This window comes from Labeo rohita, chromosome 19 (assembly GCF_022985175.1).
Source record: "Labeo rohita strain BAU-BD-2019 chromosome 19, IGBB_LRoh.1.0, whole genome shotgun sequence".
Taxonomy (NCBI): domain Eukaryota; kingdom Metazoa; phylum Chordata; class Actinopteri; order Cypriniformes; family Cyprinidae; genus Labeo; species Labeo rohita.
This window is the reverse complement of record NC_066887.1, coordinates 22,939,377-22,962,176: the sequence shown is the minus strand read 5'-3', so window position 1 is coordinate 22,962,176 and position 22,800 is coordinate 22,939,377. Positions and strand designations below refer to the sequence as shown.

The 22,800-nt window shown below is 37.0% G+C and overlaps 3 protein-coding genes across 7 annotated transcripts; 1 reads left to right on the top strand and 2 right to left on the bottom strand.

Moving 5' to 3' along the window:
• Nucleotides 1-696: 696 nt before the first annotated feature.
• adnp2b (ADNP homeobox 2b) lies at nt 697-7,604 on the bottom strand. Of its 3 annotated transcripts, XM_051137256.1 has the most exons (5): nt 7,135-7,604; nt 5,421-5,505; nt 4,670-4,787; nt 4,495-4,587; nt 697-4,364 (listed from the first exon to the last, which is right to left on the bottom strand). In XM_051137256.1, the coding sequence occupies exons 2-5, from the start codon at nt 5,486-5,488 to the stop codon at nt 1,716-1,718; spliced, it is 2,928 nt and encodes a 975-aa protein (XP_050993213.1). In that variant the 5' UTR covers nt 5,489-5,505; nt 7,135-7,604; the 3' UTR covers nt 697-1,715. The 3 variants fall into 3 exon arrangements, with proteins under 3 accessions (XP_050993213.1, XP_050993214.1, XP_050993215.1); XM_051137257.1 differs by lacking the exon at nt 5,421-5,505 and having other exon boundaries at nt 7,135-7,598; XM_051137258.1 differs by lacking the exons at nt 5,421-5,505; nt 7,135-7,604 and adding an exon at nt 6,699-7,128.
• Nucleotides 7,605-9,242: 1,638 nt separating this feature from the next.
• nutf2l (nuclear transport factor 2, like) lies at nt 9,243-12,035 on the bottom strand. 3 transcript variants are annotated; one of them, XM_051137003.1, is made up of 5 exons: nt 11,907-12,035; nt 11,576-11,739; nt 11,313-11,384; nt 11,132-11,230; nt 9,243-9,581 (listed from the first exon to the last, which is right to left on the bottom strand). In XM_051137003.1, the coding sequence occupies exons 2-5, from the start codon at nt 11,672-11,674 to the stop codon at nt 9,465-9,467; spliced, it is 387 nt and encodes a 128-aa protein (XP_050992960.1). In that variant the 5' UTR covers nt 11,675-11,739; nt 11,907-12,035; the 3' UTR covers nt 9,243-9,464. The 3 variants fall into 3 exon arrangements, with proteins under 3 accessions (XP_050992960.1, XP_050992959.1, XP_050992961.1); XM_051137002.1 differs by having other exon boundaries at nt 11,869-11,988; XM_051137004.1 differs by having other exon boundaries at nt 11,576-11,761; nt 11,869-11,938.
• Nucleotides 12,036-12,870: 835 nt separating this feature from the next.
• On the top strand, nt 12,871-20,721 carry ngly1 (N-glycanase 1). Its single transcript, XM_051137575.1, has 11 exons — nt 12,871-13,140; nt 13,349-13,463; nt 13,579-13,800; nt 14,469-14,631; nt 16,086-16,305; nt 16,779-16,900; nt 16,976-17,232; nt 17,316-17,492; nt 17,980-18,168; nt 19,299-19,476; nt 19,622-20,721. Exons 1-11 carry the CDS (start codon nt 13,040-13,042, stop codon nt 19,795-19,797), a joined length of 1,920 nt encoding a protein of 639 aa, XP_050993532.1. The 5' UTR covers nt 12,871-13,039; the 3' UTR covers nt 19,798-20,721.
• The last annotated feature ends 2,079 nt before the right edge of the window (nt 20,722-22,800 follow it).

Genomic DNA, 22,800 nt, shown 5'->3' with positions numbered 1-22,800 from the left:
ACTTTTAAAAATCTATGTAACATTTACCATTTTAATCCTAAATTAAGACTATTTAACATTAAGATGAGAAGCAAAAAGGTGATTAAAACTGGAAAAAACAAAGAAATTTTGCCTGTGGACTTTTTTAACTTAAACATTTTGTGTATTAATGTATGAAAGAAAGTGTATATCTTGATAAATCAGACCAGACATTTATATAAAGCGTATACCATGATCTAAGATGTAGACTTTCCTGTGTACATTGTATACATTTAAACCTAAAATAAATATATAAGTCTATGGATATGTAAACATTAACAATGTCTATATTTACTAGTCACAACATATCCATAGAGGGGTTTTGTAGTCATATATGTTTTATAATACTCTTTAAATTGAACTGGCAGCATGAAGAATGTCAGCAAGAAAAAAAAAAGTGTTAAACTATTGAGAATATTGGTAACAATTTACAATAAGGTTTATTACTTAACATTAGTTAACATGAACTAAGAATGAACAATACTTCTACAGCATTTATTAATGTTAATGTTAATTTCAGTATTTACTAATGCATTATTAAAATCACAAGTTGTGTTTGTAAACATTAGTTAATGCTCTATGAACTAACATGAACGACTAATGCTAATGGAACCTAATTGTAAAGTGTTACCAGATTTTTTTTTAGTTCTTTAGTTCTTCAAATAAGACCTATGAACACAAACATAAATGTATATTTATTTTCCCCATTTGTGTGCTGCAAATAAATAGTAAAAACTACATACTGGTTAACTGAAACATTTTGTTCTCTGATAATGACAATTAAGATTGAGGTTGAAAAATGGATATTACTACACATAAACATACATACATTGAAAGAAGTGCACTTGTAAGTATGTATATATGCTCTAATTTATTTACACAGCTTTTATTTCGTAAGCTTAGATGTTGTTGTTTACTATACTGAATACTGAACAGGGGAAATAAAATAGGAACTCAAGAGTCTACAAGATATTCTGATGCTTACAATCAATGTACAATTGAAATGAACTGCAACCAAATCAAATTCCTCAGCAAAACGTCCACACTTTAGTAAGTGTAAGTTGAGAGGATGTCACTTAGGTAAGCAGCATTAATTAATAATATAAGAGAAAAGTTTTTGGCAAAAAAAATCTGAAAACAATAATTTGAATATACCATATTTATAAAAGTATAAGGCAAGCAAAATAGGAATTTAACAATAAATGGAACTGATTAACAGTAAGACACATGGTCTAAATCAAAAAAGGAAATGGGTAACCTCATAAACTCTTACATTCCAACAAATATATAAAGAATGTCACAAAAAAAGTTCATGACATTTGGCAAATAGGAAAAGTATAATTCACACAAACGTTTTCAACCCTAGAACTATAAATGGGCTACAAACATCTAATTTTACATGAACCTTGCTTGAAGTGATACCTCAGTGAAAAGTATTGGATGTATACTTTAAAATGATTAATATGAAACAAAACATAAGCATTCACACATACACACACACACACACACACACATTTATGAACAGCAGCCAAACATCGAAGACATTTTTGTCCGTTTCATTCTCTCAAGTTCTACTTGGTTAAGTTTAACACTAGTTTCGGTGAGAATGAAACATATTTTGCATTGTTTCAAGGAACACGTAACGGTTTAGGCTTTCCGTACAATTTGCATTCAAGTCCTCCTTGTCTAACATGAAGCTACTCTTGGAGGTCCTCCATCTCCGCGTCTGCCACAGTGGCTGTCTTCTCCGGCTCAATCTCTGGGATGTAGAGGTTATGCTTCAGTTTCATCAGCTCTGCCATATTGAAGCCTAAAAGTACCACAGCCTTAGTTTTCTGTATGTTCTTCATACATCTGGTACGCTTGGAGCCGATCTGGCAAGCGACGTCAGTTTTGTTAAGCATTAAACGGTTACTCAGGGCAATGATCTCCTTCTTGAGCGGGTAAGGCTGTGTATTGAAGTACTTATTGATAAACTCACGACGATCTTCAAAGGAAGACAACTCCATTCCAGCAGGATCCAATGCTAATTGCACGGAAGGATCGATGACTACTTCAGGTGTGGGGACGGTCAGACCTGCCAACCTATCTCGTTCGAGCTTCCTCTTCTTTGCCAGGCGTTCCTCCCGCTCTCTCCTATTGGCCTCCATAGCTTCCTTGAAGGCTATTTCCAGACGCAGCTTGCTCTGCATCTCTGCTTCCGATTCTGCTGGCTGAGTGGCAGGAACAGAGGCTTGAGCTGAAGTCGGGGTTGGACCGGTGATTTGTTTCGGATGAGCCGGGTATGACACGACTGCTCGGTTTGCTCTGGGAGTAACAGCTAATCCTAAATTCAGTTTATCGCTATCTTTGAGACTCTTCGGTGCACTGCGGCATTTAGCCAAGTGGACAATGATGGCCTTGGTGGTGGTTTTCCCAGTGTACACGCCACCACAGTAGAGGCATCGGTACGATGGCATTTTCAGTATAGCATGCAGAGTTGGCACAATGAAATGCTTCTCTTTGAGGTGCATCTGGTAGCATTCCTTGTTCAGAAGCTTCTCCGAGCAGAAGGGGCAGTCCGTGCTGTCAGGCTTGGGTGTGGGCACGTTGCACGGTGTGGACACCTGGCCAATACCCAGAGGATTGTTGGGCAACATCTTCACGAAGATCAGATCAAGGGAGCTTGTGACCAACGCAAGGTTGAGCTCCTTTTCACCCATAATTAGCTTAGGAGCCGTGGTCCTGATGTCGAAGTAAGGGAATAGCAGATTCCCTGAATCATCAGTATAAAGTCGGTATTCACGCCTCATGAAGTCACAGTTGCTCTTTCGGTTCACATTATGTTCATTCTGGATATGGTCGACAAGCTGCTTGATGGAGTAAAAGAGCCCCGAACAGAACAAGCAGTTCATGCCATGAAGCAGGTGTTCAAAAACTCCCTTTTCTGAAATCAAAATCTTGCACGTCAGGCATTTCACTGTCTTGTCTGGCATCTTTTTCAAGAACGGAGCACGTGCGGCTAGACCGACCTTGGGCATTTTAGCCGCCTCTTTGTGAACCTCTGGATGGGACTCGTAGATATCGGACGGGAAGAGTTCGTTACAAATAGGACACGTGATCCACTTTTTGGTTTGCTTGGGCGCCGACAAAGAGCTGATTGGTTTGCTTTGCTGAACAGGTAGGTTGTTCTGGGATGGAGGCAAAGGTGGTTTGCTGCCTCCTTGGGAGTTATTTCCTTGGACCGATAGGACCTGCAAAGGTGCAAGAGTGTAGGTGGGCAAGCCGTCCACCTTATTGCCAGTGGGGACCAAATGGCTCAGAAGTGATTGAGAGGTTATCATTGTGCCTCCAGAAGCAGGTTGATTTGTGGGCATTCTAGGATGAGCAGCGAGGGACTGAGGTGCCGGTGGCCTGACAGCGGGTACATTAAGGCGAACACCTGGCGGTAAAACAATTTGGCGGGAAACGGGTTGTAGTTGTGACTGACTAGGTAGTCCCACCCTGACAGACACCTGGCTGGGAGGAATTGCGCTAGGAGCAGGAGGCAAGGCAGGTCTGGTAATTTGGGTGTTCTGAAAAGACAGCGGGACTCCAGGCCTCAGTAGACCCTTGGCCTCAGCGCTCGCGAGCTGAACCAGAGCAGAAGCTTGAGTTGGGAGAAACGGCTGGCTGCTTCCAGGGGCAGCAATGACTGCAGAACCACCATTTTCCGGTCCTTTCATTCCACTGGTGGCCAGTGTCGAAGTCACCGTTGGCTGATCTTTCATCATTAAGACAGGAGTCGTCGTTTGTGTTTTCGGTGCTAGAGCAGGGTATTGTTTCTTACTTTCAGTTTCGAAAATTAGAGCTCTGATATGAACATCCAGCTCCTTGTGCTTTTCTGATGTTAGAAGATGATACAGCAAGTGTTCAGATGTCTCTGCTGATACATAACACTTTTTACAGTAGAATTTCTGAGACCTGTCTCCCAGGGCCAGAAGTTCCCGCTCAGATCTCTGCCCGGCATATTTATTCAATGTGGAAGTGTAGTGATAAAGAAGAACGTGCTTTTTCACGCTGTATAAAAGAGTATCTTGTATATGGCATCTTCGGCACTGAAACACAGTGCCGTTCACAGCCCTTGGAGGCAGCTGCGGGGCATTCGGAGCCGGAGTTTCTAACTTTGTGTCCTCAACATGGAACAACTTGAGGTGCCTGGAGACCACTCTGGGGTGGGCTATGAATGGGCAAGAAGTACATGCCGAAAGCTTGCACAGACGCTCTTCTTCATCATGGTAGCGCTGAACATGGGTTTTGTAGGCATGCCAGGATCTTGTAGAGAACTCGCATAAGGTGCAGCACAATCCTCGAGTCCGATATTCCCACTGAGAATGGAAAACACTAATTTAGAATTTCAGCTAGTTGCCAGTCGATATTCAGAGATGCTCATTATTTAAACAGTTTTAACTTAGCAAAGCTAAAATAATTTACTGAAGTGAAAAGCTTTAAGTTCACCTTCTTTCTCCACCGGCCATCAAACCCATCGGATAAACTGGGCCAGTCGGTGGCATCAAAAACATTGTCTCCTGGGTAAAATTCCTGGAGTTCCTGATAAACAAAAATTTTATTTTTATACACATGGGACTACAGTTGTAGTCTATTTTATTTGTACGCTGTAAAACAAACATACCTGGCCCAAATTAAGACATTCTTCAAGTCCAAATTCTCCAAGAATGTTTTTCACTTTTCGTCTTGTTCTGCGGATCTTCTCCAACCCTCTGACTGGAAACTGGTACATGGCCCTACACCTGAAAGAGAATCACTTTTTGTTTCCATTTGAATGATGTAATTATTTTGATTTCTAATTTGATTTATTGACCATTATTGAAATTATATGACATTAAGGGAAGACTACAATAAATGCTAGGTGGCATATTTAGGTGTGTCACAACACTTCTTAACCAAACTTTTTGTTCAGAGATGCAGATAGGAAAACTTAATTGTTTGGCATTGCTGATTTGCATCAATGTTTTTACAGACTGAACAGAATACACACACACAAAATCCAATATGTGACCCTGGACCACAAAAGTCATAAGGGTAATTTTTTTTTTTTTTTGAATTGAGTTCTATACTTCTGAAAGCTGAATAAATAAGCTTTCCATTGATGTATAGTTTAAGACAAAATTTGGAAAAGACAAAATCTGCAATCTGAGGGTGCAAAATAAAAAAAATATTGAGAAACTTGCCTTTTAAAGTTGTCCAAATAAAGTTCTTAGCAATGCATACTAATCAAAAATTAAGTTTTGATATAATTACGGTAGAACATTTACAGAATTTACTTATTATCCTAATTATTTTTGGCATAAAATAAAAAATTATAAATTTGACCCATACAATGTATTGTTAGCTATTGCTACAAATATAGCCGTGCTACTTACAACTGGTTTTGTGGTCCAGGTTCACATATGTACAACACCAAAGAAAAAAATATTTTTTTGGAATGCATTTCAACCTGGACTCCATCTAAAAAAATAAAAAATACAAAATAAATAAATAAAAAAGGACACCAACCAACAACAGTGGTGGTTACACATAAATATTTTAACTGTTTAAACTGTCTGTCCGAAATTATTGCTAGGAACAATTAAGTAGTCTCTGGATATTGGTGGGGACGTGTCCCTAACACACCTACTAAATTCCAAACCTTTAGCTTGCCGTTTTGAGTATTTGTAGCAACTCTTTGAGCACCATATTGACACCCACATCATTACCATGGAAACCAACAGACTTATACCAGATACTGACTACTATGTTCGAGCAATGGATCCAAATACATAAATTGTAAAATAACAGTCTGGTCATTCAATTCAGATTTGAAAATAATAATAATAATAATAATAATAATAATAATAATAATAATAATTAATAAAAGATTTCTTTATATAAACTCACTAATAATTATGCGTTACATTAGTGCATTATTGTTTGACTGCATTCATTTATATACATGCACATATTCTTTTACAGGTTTCCAAAGTTTTAACAATGTCTATTTCCATGCTACAAAATACAACTGAAATTATTTGTCTATTAGTAAATTATATAGAATATCAGTATATCTAGTTGTGGTAACATGAAAAAACACAATGTTCATCATCTGTAAATCAGGAGCAGTTTAATATAAATTTGAATTTAATAAAATGTCAAACTATGGGGAAAAAAAAGTCCTTTTTGTGATTTCTGCTATTAATAACTTAATTATTTAAATGTCTCCCTCTGAATAAATATAAATGTTGTCTGCTTCCTCCAAATTAAAATACCAAGGGAAGTTTGTCACTTTTGACCTAATTATTGTCTGACCCTGAATGGTTATCACATCTCCATTACATTATTAAAATAATGAAAATTAGATGTTGGCATTAATAAGAACTTGTCATGAAAAGAAGTTCAAAAGAACATTACATTTTCTTTCGGGCAAACGTAATTATTTTATTTTGTTGGAAAAAGGGTTTTTAATGTTCACATATTTGCCTGTTGAACGTGCAGTGATTATGATAAATCAACACAATCTGATGAATTCAGTCCTAGAGCAAATTATACAACACATCTCACTCACATGGAGGAATACCTCATGCAACATCTACACGAATGCTGGAAATATACAAGCATGCTAAATGACAGATATCGTGAACTAAAGACAAAACATCAGATCTTACTTAGCCCTGCATCAGTCAAATGCAACACTTTGTGACCGCACACGTTTACATTATCATATCCTGTGAGCGCCAAAATGCATGTCGAATTTAAGCTGTAATTATTTATTTATCGCAAGCATCAACTGCAGCCGCTGGCCAAACATATCCACACCCGCCAAAGCACACGAAATGTTCGAAACAATAGTCTAGCGTGATTCCAAACTAGCCAGATGTAATGTATCAAGCAAGCGCCCCGCATCGATATGAATTCGACAGGAATGATTTCGCCGATTCCATCCAAGAACGCGCGGTTCTAAATAACGCAGTGATGTCATAAAGTAACCTCTTCCCAGCTCTCGGCTAATGGGCTTCGTTCTACTTCCTGATCATACTGAACCCGCAACAACTGTACGCAAAAGCTAATGTTCCCACTGCTATCTAATTGTGAGGACATTACCTTTTTTCAGCGCCACACCGACTCAGGGAGGGGATTTAGCTACTTTCACCAATCCGCGTGCTTGCCAAAACCGATGAGAGGAGATGTGGAAGCGGTGTAGGATGTTGAAACAATAATTCTGCGCTCTCAACTACGGAAACCAGCAATGTAGAGTATTTATTAATATTTGCAAGTAGGACTCATTTATTGTGCTTGCCGTTTAGAGTCGAGAAAATGGCGCATTGAACAACTGGGAAGTGACGTCAGGGGGTAATTATCATACTGCGCGCCTGGCCAATCGCATTTCAGGACGCTTGAAATGGAAAAACTTTCTTCTATATCACTCCTGCCGGTATTCAGTGGTAATCACGTGGAGTGGTAAGTCTTAACTTTTAAGTGGGACCTAGTCCGGTTGTGGTTAGTTTCAATCTTTCAAATACTCATCATAATGAGGCATTCTCTTAAATGTGGTCTGGTCACGAGGGGGCGCTCTTACATGTAATTCATAGGCATAGCCACTAGATGGCACCTTGAACAGTCAGCTGGTTGCTGAGCAACGGCACAAGATGGGAGGGGTCTTGTTGCTGAAGTCATATCACACCACTAGTCTTCATCCAATGGGTAACAAGTAATTTATACTAGCAAAGGCATATAAAAAACGGTCTTATAGCTACTTGCAGTGACGGTGCATGACATTTTTAACAATTCAGATTTGTTTTTTATTTCATGACAAAAAGTTACATTAGACTCTACATGTGAAGTATTTTTTTGATTTAATAAATGGGTTGATCACAACAATTTTGTTCGCATTTTTTAAATTTAAAATTATGTCAATCCACTGTAAAAATATTTATAAATAATGCAAATCATAGATATTTTTTTATTTAACGACCCGATATTGTTTCAAATAATGATTGCGATAATCGTAACATGCGCTGTACATTTCATAATGACGTTATACCTATTTATTAAATTAGTTTACAGAACTAAGGGTTGCCAGGTAATAGGTGATGAAATGTGGCTGACTTTCTTAGAAAATCTCGAGGATTTTAAATCCCCAGTGGCTAAAATAGTGCTAACCTATCAAGTTGTGCGATTTTACGTTATACGTGAATTAATTTTCAATTTTAACGTTTTCGAAAATTAATTCATGTTGTTCGAAAAATAAGTATTTATATTATTGGACACAAATTTTCATTAAAACGTCAAGCGTTATCCTTCCGTCGCAAGATATAGTTCGTAAATAAAATGGCGTAGCCGCACTACACTTGTGCTTCATTCATTCTATTAATATAAATGAAAGTGAGAAAATCCACCTTATTTTTCCCGTAATAGGCCATTTGTAAATTTTATAGGTCTAGCTTTTGGTCTCATCTGCGTCCAGCTATTTTTAGCTGTACAAAACAGCTCATTTTGTTGCTCGATAATGCAAATCGGTGTCTTATGATGTTATTTTAATGTATTATCTGAATTATGAACACACTGGTTTGTATTGCAAAGTTTTACCGTTTACCCCATGCTGTTATTTTTCTCGTTATTTAATACAGCTCGCCCATAGGTATACTTCCATGTTGAAAAATAAGGTGGATAAGCATGTGAAATTTCGCATTTTGCTGTGTATTTAAATGCAGTTTGGTGAACTGTCTTGCTTTTTTTTTATTGCAAAACACAAACGGGTGCTGTGCAGTGATATAAACAGTAGTTAGTTCATAGCTAGGTTTTTTTAATCTTGTACTTATTTGTCTGTATTTGAAATTGTTGGTCTTGAAACTGTTGTATGTAAAATATTTCCAGAGACAATGTATTTTGTTTCTTCCTCTGGCAGACGACAAAGAAATGACAAACCACTTCACTTGACTATACTGTATCAACTAATCAGCACAGAGTACCAAAATCATTTGGTTTACAAGTGTTAAATGACCCCCTGAGGTAAATACAGTCATGACTATATAATCTGACTGGGGCAAGACACACATTCCTTTTCCCGATGCCATTTTCTAATAGTTTTCATACTTGTATTATGGTCTTGACAGTTTGATTAATGTAAAATCTGTTTTTATTATTTAAATGATCATAAATCAGGAACAAAGACATTTAACCAAAACAATGAGACACAGGCTTTCAAAAGATTGTTGTAACCGGAGATTTATTATCAAACTCAAGTTCATTTCAAACAGTGCATGCCACAACATACAAATTATGATTATTATAATCAGTTGTTTCAACATGACTTTTTCCTTATCTGGAGATGATCATGAACCTTCAAGATCCTTGGATGAAAACTGTTCGGAATGTGAAACAGGAAACCATACTCCAGATACAAAAGTTGCATGGACTGTAAATACTACATATTATGCTCCAAAGTTATGAAGAGCTAATCGGAACATGTCGTTGGTGCAGACCCATTTGTTATCTACGTTCTTCAGCAAGAAGACCTGCTGAAAGCCCATAACTTGGTCCTGATCAGCCTGTAAAAATATACAAAATATTAATGTTTGTGTTTTTTTTTCACAGGCGTATTAAAAGGAATAGCTCACCCAAACATAACAATGTGCTGAAAATGTACTCACCCTTGGCCACCCAAGATGTAGATTAGTTTGTTTTTTCACCAAAACAGATTTGGAGAAAAATTCCCATTACATCACTTGCTGACCAATGGATCTAATGAATGGGTGCCGTCAGAATGAGAGTCCAAACAGCTGGTAAAAACATCCCAATCTACACTACCAGTCAAAAGATTTTTAATGTTTTTAAAGAAGCCTCTTCTGCTCACGAAGCCTGCATTTATTTGATTCAAACTACAGCAAAAACTAAATTTAAAAATATTTTTACTATTTAAAATAACACTTTTCTTTTTGAATACATTTTAAAATTTAATTTATTCAAAGCTGAATTTGTATTATTACTCTAGTCACATGATCCTTCAGAAATCATTCTAATATTCTGAAACAATATAATTGTCTTTATCGTATAAGTTCTTTTCTAAAAAAAAAAAAAAAAAAAAAATTTGAATAAAAATTATACTTGAATGATATAGTGTATAATGTTACAAAAGCTTTTTATTTAAGATAAATGCTGATTTTGGATCTCTCTATTCATTAAAGAATCCTGAAAAATGTACTCAGCTGTTTTTAATATTGATAATAATAATAAAAAATATTTATTGAACAGCAAATTAATTAGAGTGATTTCTAAAGGATCATGTGACACTAAAGACCGGAGTAATGATGCTGAAAATGTAGCTTTGTTCACAAAAATAAATTACATTTTAAAATATAGTCAAATACAAAGCACTTATTTTAAATAGTAAAAATATTTCACAATATTACTGCTTTTGCTGTACTCCGGACCAAGTAAATGCAGGTTTGGTGAGCAGAAGAGACTTCTAGTGTACAAGTAATCCTTGTTGATCATTTTATGTCTTTGAGTCATTTAACTTTAAACTATCGCTTCTGGCCAAAATATCAGTCCATAATCCATAATAATGTTTCCTTCAGTGAACAAGTTTTTCTCTCACATCAAAACCCACTAACATGTTTGTTTAGAATGGTTTTGGACTGTTTTTTTTACCGGCAAACCGTGCTTGATCTGTGCATTATTTATGACAATTTTTCACTGGAGAAAATAATGTTGTGGATAGAGGATTAATTTTTCATCATTAAGTGTCTTAATTTATTTTTTTTCTTACAAACACAGCTTTTCATTTAAAAAGACATTAATTGATGGACTGGGGACATGTGGATTACTTGTGATGTTTTTATCAGTAGTTTGAGCTGTCATTCTGACGACACCCTTTCACCAATTTCGAGCAAGTGATACAATGCTACATTTCTCCAAATATGATTGCCTGAGGGTGAGTACATTTTCAGCAGATTTTAATTTTTGGGTGATCTACTCTTTTAAAACACAACAGCACTGGTATTATTTTCTAAACAAACATGCATAAATCTACTAATTAAATCTAAATCTTGACAGCTGTCTGATAAAACAGAACAGTACTAAAAAAATGCAGTCTTACTTTGAGCTGGCCCATGACCATACTCATGACACAGCTGTCTGGAGTGGGGTGATGGTCCTGAGCGGTGATGCTGTGCTGAATGGTCTGAAAGGGAAGGCTCTGCAAACAGGCACATTCTGTTACACATAATCAGACAATGTGCATGTGACAGTAATGACAGTTGTAAAATAAGCTAACATACACTTAGTTTGGTCATAATTGCATTCTTCCCTTGAAATCCCTCTCCCTCCCATGTCAAACAGGAAGCATCGGTCTGGGGAAGAAAAATATAATATCATAATCAGACACACAAACATAGAATGAAGTACTAAAACACAACAAACACAACATTCTACAGCTAAAACACAATAAAGATCGTTTAAGATAAAATAATGTGGGTTTCGGAACGCCAGATAATGAGGTTCATTAACTTAACAGTAATTTTACTCGCAAATATTCACTTACATACAGGTCGGCGAGTTTCACGCGGTCTGTATCAAACTGCTGGTAATAGTGTTGTACGAATCCACTGCCGATTTGCTCCCACATCGGTTTTTCTGCCATTGTTTTTCGCTGTATAAAAGATCCGGTGCTAGTTTGAACAGACAAATTTCCACGTGTAGCCGACTCTGCAAACAAACACTGGAATCACTGATCACAAAGTTAAACGAAAGTGTATCACTATGTTATTAAATTGTCATTCTATATAATATCGTGTTTACAAAATTCTTGCTGTAGATACTATTTTTTAAACTTACAAATAATCGCCTCAATGTGACGACAAGGCTAGCGTTACCTGGGCTGAGTAACTTCGCGCCTTATTGGCCGGAACAAGAAGCAGCGATGACAGAGTCAACTGCAGATCTGAGATCAGCTTTTAGGAGAGTATGTGAATCACAAGAATTCAGTTGTTGGGAAACCGGATGATTTTTTGGGTCATGCGAAAAGAGTACACAACCAATGCTTTTAAGATGTTTTATAATATGCATACGAGCACAAACAGACAAAAGACAATAGTTAATTCTCAATAAAGAGAACAACACTTTACAGTTAAAGCATAAATTATTTTAAGTCACCCAAACAACAAGTATAATAATACTTAAAAACCGAGTAAATATTTCACTTCACTTCATATAAAATGTATAATATTACATACAAAACAACCAAATGGATTTTTTTCGAACCTCACACTCATTTGTTGGAACTTCAAATAATATTGGAATGAATGTTCTATTAACATTCTATTAACATGTTCTATGAATGTTCTATTCATTATTGTACACATCCATGTATGTCTATTCAATAATAAACCCATGTAAACATATTCTCCGTTCAATGTCTATCCGTCTTCTGCTAATATCTATACATCTGCTTAATTTATTCGGACAAGCACAGCTAAGTATTAGATTTTACAGTGTATTTCATTTTCATTCTCTCTAAATCTGTATTGCATACAAGCTATAGAAATATTTTATACATTAAAACATTTGATTATTGTTAGATCAATATATTATAATTATTGTATTACATATTATATTTCTATCATGTGAAATGTACTTCTTAAACACATTGTGAGTGTTATAGTAAATTAATAAAATAATAATAATAATAAAAAGCATTGACCGGTAGGGACTTTTAAAAGACTTTTATCGCTTGTGTAGGGCTCTGGGATCGCCTGTTCATCTATGATTTCAACTAAACGATTCAATCGTGCCAATATGTGTTCTTAAAATATGTTTAAAGCCCTTTTGTATACTTCATAGTTAGATGAAAAATGAAACAAAGGAACGTAACCGACCATATTTCTTTGTAGAATATATGTACCAGGCACAAATCGGACAGCTATGAATTCGCAACTTTCAGTAGAAGTCGGCTACGTGTTGTCACACGGATGTATTTGCTGCTCCTGTACAAGTTAAATGCCTAATCATGTCTGGGTCTCAAGGAGTCACTGCTTTGTGTGAAAATCCCACAGAAGTGTTTTTGGATGTTTCAAAATTGCTCATTACATACGCGGACAATATTCTTAGGTAAGTGAAGTGTTCGGGAGACATTTCACGGTGCCGGGTGGAATGTTGTTATGCCTGAATATTTGGAAATGACAGTTTCTTCTGTATGTGGGTATGGACAGTCTGTCCAACCATCTTGTTTTGTTAAATTCCTTATTCTACACTCATCATATTGTACGCGAAACCTATTCTACAGATTGTTTTTATCCCTTTTTTACGTGTTTTGTAGAAACCCAAATGAGGATAAATACAGATCAATCCGTATTGGAAACCCAACATTTTCCACCAAGCTTCTACCTGTCAAAGGAGCAGTTGAATGTCTGTTTGAGATGGGATTTGAGGAGGTTGGTGCCCTGCATATGACAGTGCAAATATATGTATACATATAGATATGTACACCTTATTGGCTTCAAAGCATCATAACATGTCAGATTTGCTTTCTCTGTGTGTCCGTGTTAGGCTGAAACCCACCTGGTGTTTCCAAAGTCTGCATCTGTAGAGAGGTTGAGACAGGTGCGGGAGACAATTGCTGCTGAGAGGGACCAGAGACTTCAAAGCCAACAAAGTGCCAGAGTTCCTCCAAGTCCTGTCCCACCACCATCACTGCCCTCCTCTTCTTCTGCAGGCTCTGCTTCTGCCACTGCCGTCCCTACGCCTGCACCCGCTTCTGTGCCGTTCATGGTAAGTCTGTTTTTTTTTTCTTCCTAATTCTGTTTTATTTTGTAGGGTTAAGGTCTTATTTGTGTGTTTTGTTTTAAGAATGATATCATGAATTTGATTTTCAGCTTATAGCTGAAGCTTTCTGCCCTACCAGTTAAAACGGCAAAATTAAAGGCTCGCCCAAAAATGAAAATTCTGTCATTAATTACTCACCTTCATGTCCTTACAAACCTGTAAGATCTTTGTTCACCTTCGAAACACAAATCAAGATATTTTAGATGAAATCATGCATCGTGGTACTGGCATGAATGTGCGTCGAAGACTGACACGGAAGAGAAGGAGTTGTTGACTAAAGTCGTTATTTCGGTTTTCTTTGCGCACAGGAAGTTTTCTTGTAGCTTCATAAAATTAACGTTGAACCACTGATGGACGATTTTGATGACGTCAAAGGCTTTCTGGGCCTTGAATGAGGTAGTCTATACAGGGTCAGAAAGCTCTCAGATTTCATAAAAAAATATCTTAATTTGTGTTCTGAAGGTGTTACAGGTTTGGAACGACATGAGGGTGAGAAATTATTGACGGAATTTTCTTTTTGGGTGACCTATCCCTTTAATAATATGGAAAATAAATCATTTTGATTCTAGCATTTTCATGCTATTTTCATCTGTTTTTGTTTTCGGCTATATTAGTCGAGCAGTGTGCCATTTCTTAGGACTCTGCAGTCAAACTTCCAACATGTGTTGATATACGAGAGCCCTGAACTGCAGCAGAAGGCTCTGAACTGCATACCTCATGAACTGCTGAGATCCAGGGCTAAAGAACGCTTGAAACAAGCCAAGGATGCGGATCCAGGTTAGAAAGACACGCTATCATTTAAAATGAATTTTAAAGTTTTATATAAATGCATTTTGATGTTCTTTAGAATATGACTTTAAAGAGATAAAATTAAACAGAAGTCTATTTAGCATGGATGCATTAAAGTGATCAAAAGTAGACATTTTTAATGTCACAAAAAGTTTATAATTAAAATAAATGCTGTTATTTTAACAGGGTTCCCACAGGTCTTTGAAATCTCTGAAAGTTTGTGAATCTGGAAAAAAAAAAAAAAAAAAAAATCAGTGCCCTGGAAATTTTTTGAAAATAAACATACATAGATACAGGTTCTTGTGCTTGAATTTATTTTCTGCAGGAAGTTTTCTGGAAAAAATTCTGTATTATTCCCTCCTGTCCGCTAATGTGTTATTTCGCCAACACTTCATGGCCTATGTGTACTAGCTTGCTTGATTTATGTTAGTTACGCGCTTTTACGTGTTACGTTAGGTGTTTCCTGCATGAGGTACTTTGTGTTGTACGCTGCCAAGTTCACGTGTGCACAAAAGCACAAAACAACTACGATGGTACCTCAGAGTTTCACAGACAAACTGAGACATTGCAAAAACAGGCTGTTAAGTTTGAATAAAATGCTTTTTTGCACAGTTGTGTTTAACACATGAAAACTGTAACAATTTATCTTACAAGGTAACACGATGTAACCTTGCTCTCACTTGAAATCTGTGGGAACCCTGTTTTAAACTTTTTATTCTTCAAAGAATCCTGAAAGAAATGTTTTATGATTTTCAGAAAAATATTAATTAGCACTACTGTTCTGTCATTAACTACTTACCCTCATGTTGTTCCAAACCTGTAAGACTTTTGTTAATCTCCAGAACACAAATGAAGATATTTTTGATGAATTTCGTGCTTATAAGAGTACCACGATGCACGCATGGTGAAGACTGACACGGAAAAGAAAAAATTGTTGAATAAAGTCGTTTTGGTTTGTTTTCTTTGCACACAAATAGTATTCCCCTAGCTTCATAACATTACTGTTGAACCACTGATGTCATATGGCCTATTTTATCGATGCCCTTACTACATTCCTGGACCTTGAACGTGGTAGTTACATTGCTGTCTATGCAGGGTCAGAAAGCTCTTGGATTTTAAAAATATCTTAATTTGTGTTCTGAAGATAAACAAAGGTCTTATGGGTTTGAAACAACATGAGGGTGAGTAATGACAGAATTTTCATTTTTGGGTGAACTGTCCCTTTAATAATAATAATAATAATAAATGTTTCTTAAGTACCAAATTATTATATTAGAACAATTTCTGAAGGATCTTGTGACACTTAAGACTAAAGTAAGGGCTGCTGAACTTTTTCCCCTCTTTTAAAAGTTTTACACAAAGACATTTAAAAAAAAAAAAGTTTAAACCTGGATGAAATGAATACTCCAGACTCATGTTTATGTGTTGTTTTCCACTCTCAGCATGTACCCTACGTGAGGAGGACATGTTAGTTCTAGAGCTGTTGCAGTGGTTCAAAGGGGAGTTCTTTTCCTGGGTGGACAATCTGCCATGTAGCCGATGTGGAGGTGCAACCCAGGCCTCTGGATCCCACCCCCCCTCAAATGATGACCTACGCTGGGATGCAGGCCGTGTAGAAAACCACTACTGTCACACCTGCCAACTCTCCACTAGATTCCCAAGGTACATCAGCTTTATTATTACTATTAGCAAGTTGCACTGTTAATTAAGGTAGTACAAATCTTGAAGGTTCAATAACCTGTATGCAATTTTAGGCCGTTTTATTCTGTATTAAAGGTACAGTTCACCCAAAATGTAAAATTCTGTTATTAATTACTCGCTGTCATTTTATTCCAAACCTGTAAGGCCTTTGTTCATCTTCTGATCACAAATTAAGATATTTTTGATGAAATCCGAGTCCTTTCTGACCCTGCATAGACAGCAACACAACTATCATGTTCAAGGCCCTGAAAGGTAGTAAGGACATTGTTAAAATAGTCCATGTAACATCAGTGGTTCAACCTTAATTTTATGAAGCTACGAGAATACTACAAGAATAAGGATAACAATACCACAAAAGTAGTCCATGTCACTCTGAAAGAGCAATGTTATTCATGTCAATACAGTTCCACATTGAATTGTTTTTCCTTTCCCAGGTACAATCACCCAGAGAAGCTTCTGGAGACCAGGAGAGGGCGTTGTGGAGAATGGGCCAACTGTTTCACGCTGCTCTGCCGAGCCTTAGGCATCGAGGCCAGATACATCTGGGACAGCACAGGTACAAATCAAAGCATTTCTGTACCACAATGATATAATTAGTGAATAGAAACACTCAGTTTAGTCCTGCTTTCAGATCACGTGTGGACGGAAGTCTATTCTCAATCCCAGCATCGCTGGCTACACTGTGACCCTTGTGAGAACACATGCGATAAACCCCTCTTGTATGAAGTCGGCTGGGGGAAGAAACTCTCTTACATCCTGGCGTTCTCTAAGGACCAGGTTGTGGATGTGACATGGAGGTACTCCTGTAAACACCCAGAGGTTCTTTCCAGACGCACACAGGTGCAGGAAACATGGCTGCTTCATACGCTCAACGGACTCAATGCTACGGTACGTTTCTCTTTTCTTGCAGTTCCTTTCATTGCTTCCTCAAATAAATTAGTCTGATGGTCATTTCCACTTCATACCTGTAGAGGCAGCAGTCTCTAGGAGCAGAGAGGAAGCAGCAGCTGTTGCAAAGACTGCTGGTGGAGCTGGTGGAGTTTATTTCTCCCAAGACTCCTGCATCTGGAGAGCTGGGAGGTCGCATCTCAGGATCTCTGGCTTGGAGGGTGGCTCGAGGGGAGACTGGAGCAAGTGACACTGAAGGGGTGAGATGATAGTCTATAAAACCATTGTTTCACTGATTATGCCATTGGAGTGATTTTATATATGTGACCCTAGACCACAGAACCAGCCGTAAGGGTCAGTTTTTGGAAATTTAGATTCATACATCTGAATAAATGAAGCTTTTCATTGATGTATGGTTTGTTAGGATAGGACAATATTTGGCCGAGGTACAACTATTTGAAAATCTGGAATCTGAGGGTGCAAAAAAAAATCTAATTATTGAGAAGTTCTTAGCAATGCATATTACTAATCAAAAATTAAGCTTTGAAATATTTATGGTAGGAAATGTACAAAATATCTTCATGGGACATGATCTTTATTTAATATCCTAATGATTTTTGGCATAAAAGAAAAATCTTGACTCATACAATGTATTTTTGGCTATTGCTACAAATATACCCATGCTACTCCTGACTGGTTTTGTGGTCCAGGGTCACTGATATTTTTTTAATGTACGTTTCTTTTCAGGATGCACAGAAATGTGTCTTCATTCCTTCGGAATCTGAAAAGCAAAGCAAGTTGTTTCACATTTGCTACAACGTGACCAAAAACTGTTACTTCAGACGGAGCAATGGCGAAGAGACTATCTCAGGATGGCAGAGAGGTGCTTGGAAGACCGAAAATGTGTTCAGGAAAGAAGAGCATGACTGGCAGATGGTTTGTTTCTTTTAGTCATTTATTTATTGAAGATGAAGGAAACTACATCTCTTTAAATAACCAATATTAGCGATACACTGTTGTTTTGATGTCTAATTTTACTTTTTTTTTCCTTATAGGTAAATTTGATGTTAAATTTCATTTCCTGATTGTTTATGATATTTCTTATTTAATTTTTATAATATTAATCTAGTAGTACCAGTTGTTTAGTTGCATATTTTTGTTTTCTATAAATTCATGATGTTTAAATTTTCTTACTTTGGCAGAGTAATAAATTTACTACCATTCAAAAGTTTGGGGTCGGTAACATTTTTTATGGGTTTGCAGGAAATTTTGTTAATTTCACCAAGCACTTATTAGAACAACAATCACTCCTCTGAGTTTTCAGCAGTTGTTACTTATTTTGCTTATTATTTTTATAGAAACCAATCAATTTTTTCAGGATTCTTTAGTGAATTGAAAGTCCAACGGAATATTATTTGTTTGAAATGGTAACTGTCTGTAACATTATGAATGTCTTTACTGTCACTTTTAACTTAAACTCCGTAATGAAAGTAATTTGTCTTTGCTAAATTAAAGTATTAAAATCTTACTGACCCTAAAGTTTTTAACATTAAATGAAAGTCATTATCGAACTTTCAAACTATCATGTCTTTCTATCATATTAGCCATTGTTCCCTTAGAGGGAAATTTCACTCAAAAAAGAAAATTCCATCATTAATTACTCACTGTCATGTTGTTCCAAACCCGTAAGACCTTCATTCATCTTCGGAACACAAATTAAGATATTTTTTTGATGAAATCCGAGAGCTTTCTGACTCTGCATACAGTAACACAACTACCAGTTGAGCCACTGATGTCACATGGGCTATTTTAACAATGTTCTTACTACCTTTCTGGGTCTTGAAAGTGTCAGTTGCATTGCTGTCTATGCAGGGTCAGAAAGCTCTCAGATTTTATCAAAAATATCCTAATTTGTGTTCCGAAGATGAACGAAGGTCTTACAGGTTTGGAATGACATGAGGGTGAGTAATTAATCACAGAATTTTCTTTTTTTAGTGAACTATCTCTATACAGATATTTACTTGGGTTTAAATGCATTACTTACAGTGCTGGTTCTGTTATTGTAGGTGTATTTGGCACGAACAGAGGGCTCCTCCTTTGGGAAGATAAGCTGGAAATTTAACTGCGCTCCAGTTGGGATGAAGATAAAGTCCGCTTCGGTTCGAGCCTTCAGCCAGACCTTCCAGTCGGGCAGCGTGCGCTGGAGTTTACATTCTGCTGAGACCACCGTAGAGTTCCCTGGAGGTATGAGTCTCTGCGCTTTGTTTATCAGGGTGAATCACTGCTCTCTGTGCTTCGAGAGCTCATTTCTGAAATGGGTTTTTAAATGTAACATGATTGCCACTAATTAAGCTTGATTATAATATTAGTAATCGGTTTGTTTTCACAGATGGTGAACTGCACTCCTCTTCAACTCTGTCCGGAGGCAAAGAGCTGATTGTGGAGGCGGAGCTCACAGGAGGAGAGGGTGAAGTGTCATGGCAACACGCTCAGCTCTTCAGACAGAGCTTAAAAGACACGGAGAAAGTTATATTTGAAATTTTGGTTGAAATGGAAGAGTCTTAGCATGTACAAGTACTCATTAGCAAATCTTTCAACATAGGTAAGAAAGCTTTTAGTTTTTCTTTTAGATGCAACCCTGCAATTAAGGGGTTTCTTTTAAAGGAATAGTTCACCCAAAAATTAAACTTCTGTCATTAATTACCCTTATGTCGTTCCAAACCCGCAAGACCTTTGTTTATCTTCTGAACGCAATTTAAGATATTTTTGATGAAATCCGAGAGCTTTTTGACTCTGCATAGACAGCAAAGCAACTGACACATTCAAGGCACAGAAAGTTAGTGAGGACGTTTTTAAAATAGTCCATGTGACATCAGTGGTTCAACCTTATTTTATGAAGTTACAAGAATTGTGGTTCTCACCTGAAAACAAACTATTCTTGTAGCTTCATAAAATTAAGGTTGAACCACTGATGTCACATGGACTATTTTAACAATGTCCTTACTACCTTTCTGGCCCTTGAACATGGTAGTTGCATTGCTGTCTATGCAGGGTCAGGAAGCTCTGATTTCATCAAAAATATCTTAATTTGTGTTCCGAAGACGAACGGAGGTCATGAGGGTAATTGATAGAATTTTCATTTTTGGGTGAACTATCTGTTTAAAGCCAAGCTTGTCTTCTAACTATATGCCATTTTATGGATTTACTCTTTTAATTGTTGCCCACTAGCCAGAAATATTATACTGTGACATATTCTGGAAAGCTGGTTGGTTCTTAAAAACTATTGTGTTGTAACATGTCAAATAAATGTGATTTTTAGCTGTGAGCAGATTTGGAAATTAAGAATCTGGCATTGTTCCTAAACAATGGTTCTTATTTTTGAGTTGTAGGCATCTCTGTTGTACATCATACTGACTGTATGTCATACTTTCCTGTTCAGAAGTGTAATGATATGACCTTTAGCCATACATTAAATTATTTAGTTCTTCAGTTGTGTATGAACTCTTTATTACACTATATTTGCACTATTTAAGGGAATTGTTTACCCAAAAATAAAAAAATGCTGAAAATATACTTACCCTTAGGTCATCCAAGATGTACAGTGCATCCATAAAACATTCACAGCACTTCACTTTTTCCACATTTTGTCATGTTGCAGCCTTATTCCAAAATGGATTAAATTCATTATTTTCAAAAAGAAGTTTGTTTGAAATCTTTGAAAATTTATAAAAAATAAAAAACGAAAAAAATCACATGTACTTAAATATTCACAGCTTGTGCTGTGACACTCTAAAATGAGTTCAGGCGCATCCTGTTTCCACTGATCATCCAACTTTATTGGAGTCCACCTGTGGTAAATTAAGTTGATTGGACATGATTTGGAAATGCACACACCTGTGCATGAACACAAATGCATGTCACTCTGAAAGAGCGCCAGAATTTCTCTGTGGAGAGAGGAGAACCTTCCAGAAGAACAACCATCTCTGTAACACTCCACCAATCAGGCCTGTCTGGTAGAGTGGCCAGACGGAAGCCATTCCTCCAGTAAAAGGCACATGACAGTCCTCCTAGAGTTTGCCAAAAGGCACCTGATGGACTCCCAGACCATGAGAAACAAAATTCTCTGGTCTGGTGAAACAAAGATTGCACTCATGTCTGGAGGAAACCAGGCACCACTCATCACCTGGCCAATACCATCCCTACAGTGAAAGATGGTGGTGGCAGCATCATGCTGTGGGGATGTTTTTCAGCAGCAAGCACTGGGAGACTAGTCCAGAGCGAGAGAAAGATGAATGCAGTAATGTACAGAGACATCCATGAAGAAAAAACTTGCTCCAAAGCACTCTGGACCTCAGACTGGGGCGACGGCCCAGATTTGAACCCAATTGTACATCTGAAGAGATCTGAAAATGTCTGTGCAGCAGTGCTCCCCATCCAACCTGATGGAGCTTGAGAGGTCTTGTAAAGAAGAATGGCAGAAGCTGCCCAAATATAGGTGTGCCAAGCTTGTAGCATCATACTCAAAAAGACTTGAGGCTGTAATCGATGCCAAAGGTGCTTCAACAAAGTGTTGAGCAAAGGCTGTGAATACTTATGTACATGTGAGATATAGAGATAACGCGATTTGGCTCGCGCGCGCTCCGCGTCTCCGCAAACTAACTAAGTAAACAAAGACAAAACTACAGCACTAGTACTATAAACGAAACTAAACTAAATTACTATCATCGCTCAAAATACTCTATGCTAAAGGACATCATTACAGTACAATACAGTAGTAATTTAGCAAACAAAAGTTATAAAACATTGTTTTGTAATACATTCAGAGGGAGCTAGGGCAGATAACAACACAACCCTTATAAAAATTACAACCAAAATCTATGGTTACTATAGTTAAACCATGGTAACCACAAATGAACCATGGTTTTGCTACAGTAACCATAGTCTAACCATGAGATGTGTAGTAAAACTTTGGTTGTAGTTAAATTAAAACAGACGGTAATCAGTCCATCGAGGAAAAAAAAAACATGGTTACTATACTTTTACTGTAATAAACCATGGTTCATTTTGGTAAGAGAAAAATATGAAACTATGAATTTGCAACAAGGTGGAGACAGTTCTGCTCTTAACAGTAAATGGCTGATGGGAAAAGTGACATGTACAAGAAAATTATTGAAAAAAGCAAACATACAAAAAGTGAGATGCAGAGAGATATCATGGAAAATAAGACTGGAAAGGAAAATGGAAGTTCAAGAGAGACTTTTTCTTATTTTGCATGACCCCAGCCTAAGATTTTAAACATTTATTTAAATGTAATGGCCATACAAAACAAAACAAAAACAATAGGGTTGTCCATGGTTTCATAATTTGTTGTGGGTGTATGGGATGGCCTGCATGACTGAGATTTCCAGGCCTGAAGTTTTGTCCCAGTCCGGCCCTGTTCTGCACAGTGGTTGTTTAGCCTTGATACATTCATTAGCTAACAAATTTTCATGTAAGTTATTTTGTATTAATGTGTCAATTTGATATGAGGTCCAGTTACCAGCCTGACACTAGAACAGGTAGTAGTAA

Excerpts from the sequence above, each read along its gene's own strand:
- adnp2b (XM_051137256.1), bottom strand. The coding sequence starts at position 5,488 with ATGCATTCCAAAAAAATATTTTTTTCTTTGGTGTTGTACATATGTGAA. Across the intron at positions 4,788-5,420 it reads CCTGGACCACAAAACCAGTT|GTGTAGGGCCATGTACCAGT; the intron begins GTAAGTAGCACG and ends ATTCTCTTTCAG. Across the intron at positions 4,365-4,494 it reads ATGGCCGGTGGAGAAAGAAG|TGGGAATATCGGACTCGAGG; the intron begins GTGAACTTAAAG and ends TTCCATTCTCAG.
- nutf2l (XM_051137003.1), bottom strand. The coding sequence starts at position 11,674 with ATGGCAGAAAAACCGATGTGGGAGCAAATCGGCAGTGGATTCGTACAA. Across the intron at positions 11,385-11,575 it reads TGAAACTCGCCGACCTGTAT|ACCGATGCTTCCTGTTTGAC; the intron begins GTAAGTGAATAT and ends TTTCTTCCCCAG. Across the intron at positions 9,582-11,131 it reads TGGTCATGGGCCAGCTCAAA|GCTGATCAGGACCAAGTTAT; the intron begins GTAAGACTGCAT and ends ATATTTTTACAG.
- ngly1 (XM_051137575.1), top strand. The coding sequence starts at position 13,040 with ATGTCTGGGTCTCAAGGAGTCACTGCTTTGTGTGAAAATCCCACAGAA. Across the intron at positions 13,464-13,578 it reads TTGAGATGGGATTTGAGGAG|GCTGAAACCCACCTGGTGTT; the intron begins GTTGGTGCCCTG and ends TGTCCGTGTTAG. Across the intron at positions 17,233-17,315 it reads TCAACGGACTCAATGCTACG|AGGCAGCAGTCTCTAGGAGC; the intron begins GTACGTTTCTCT and ends TCATACCTGTAG.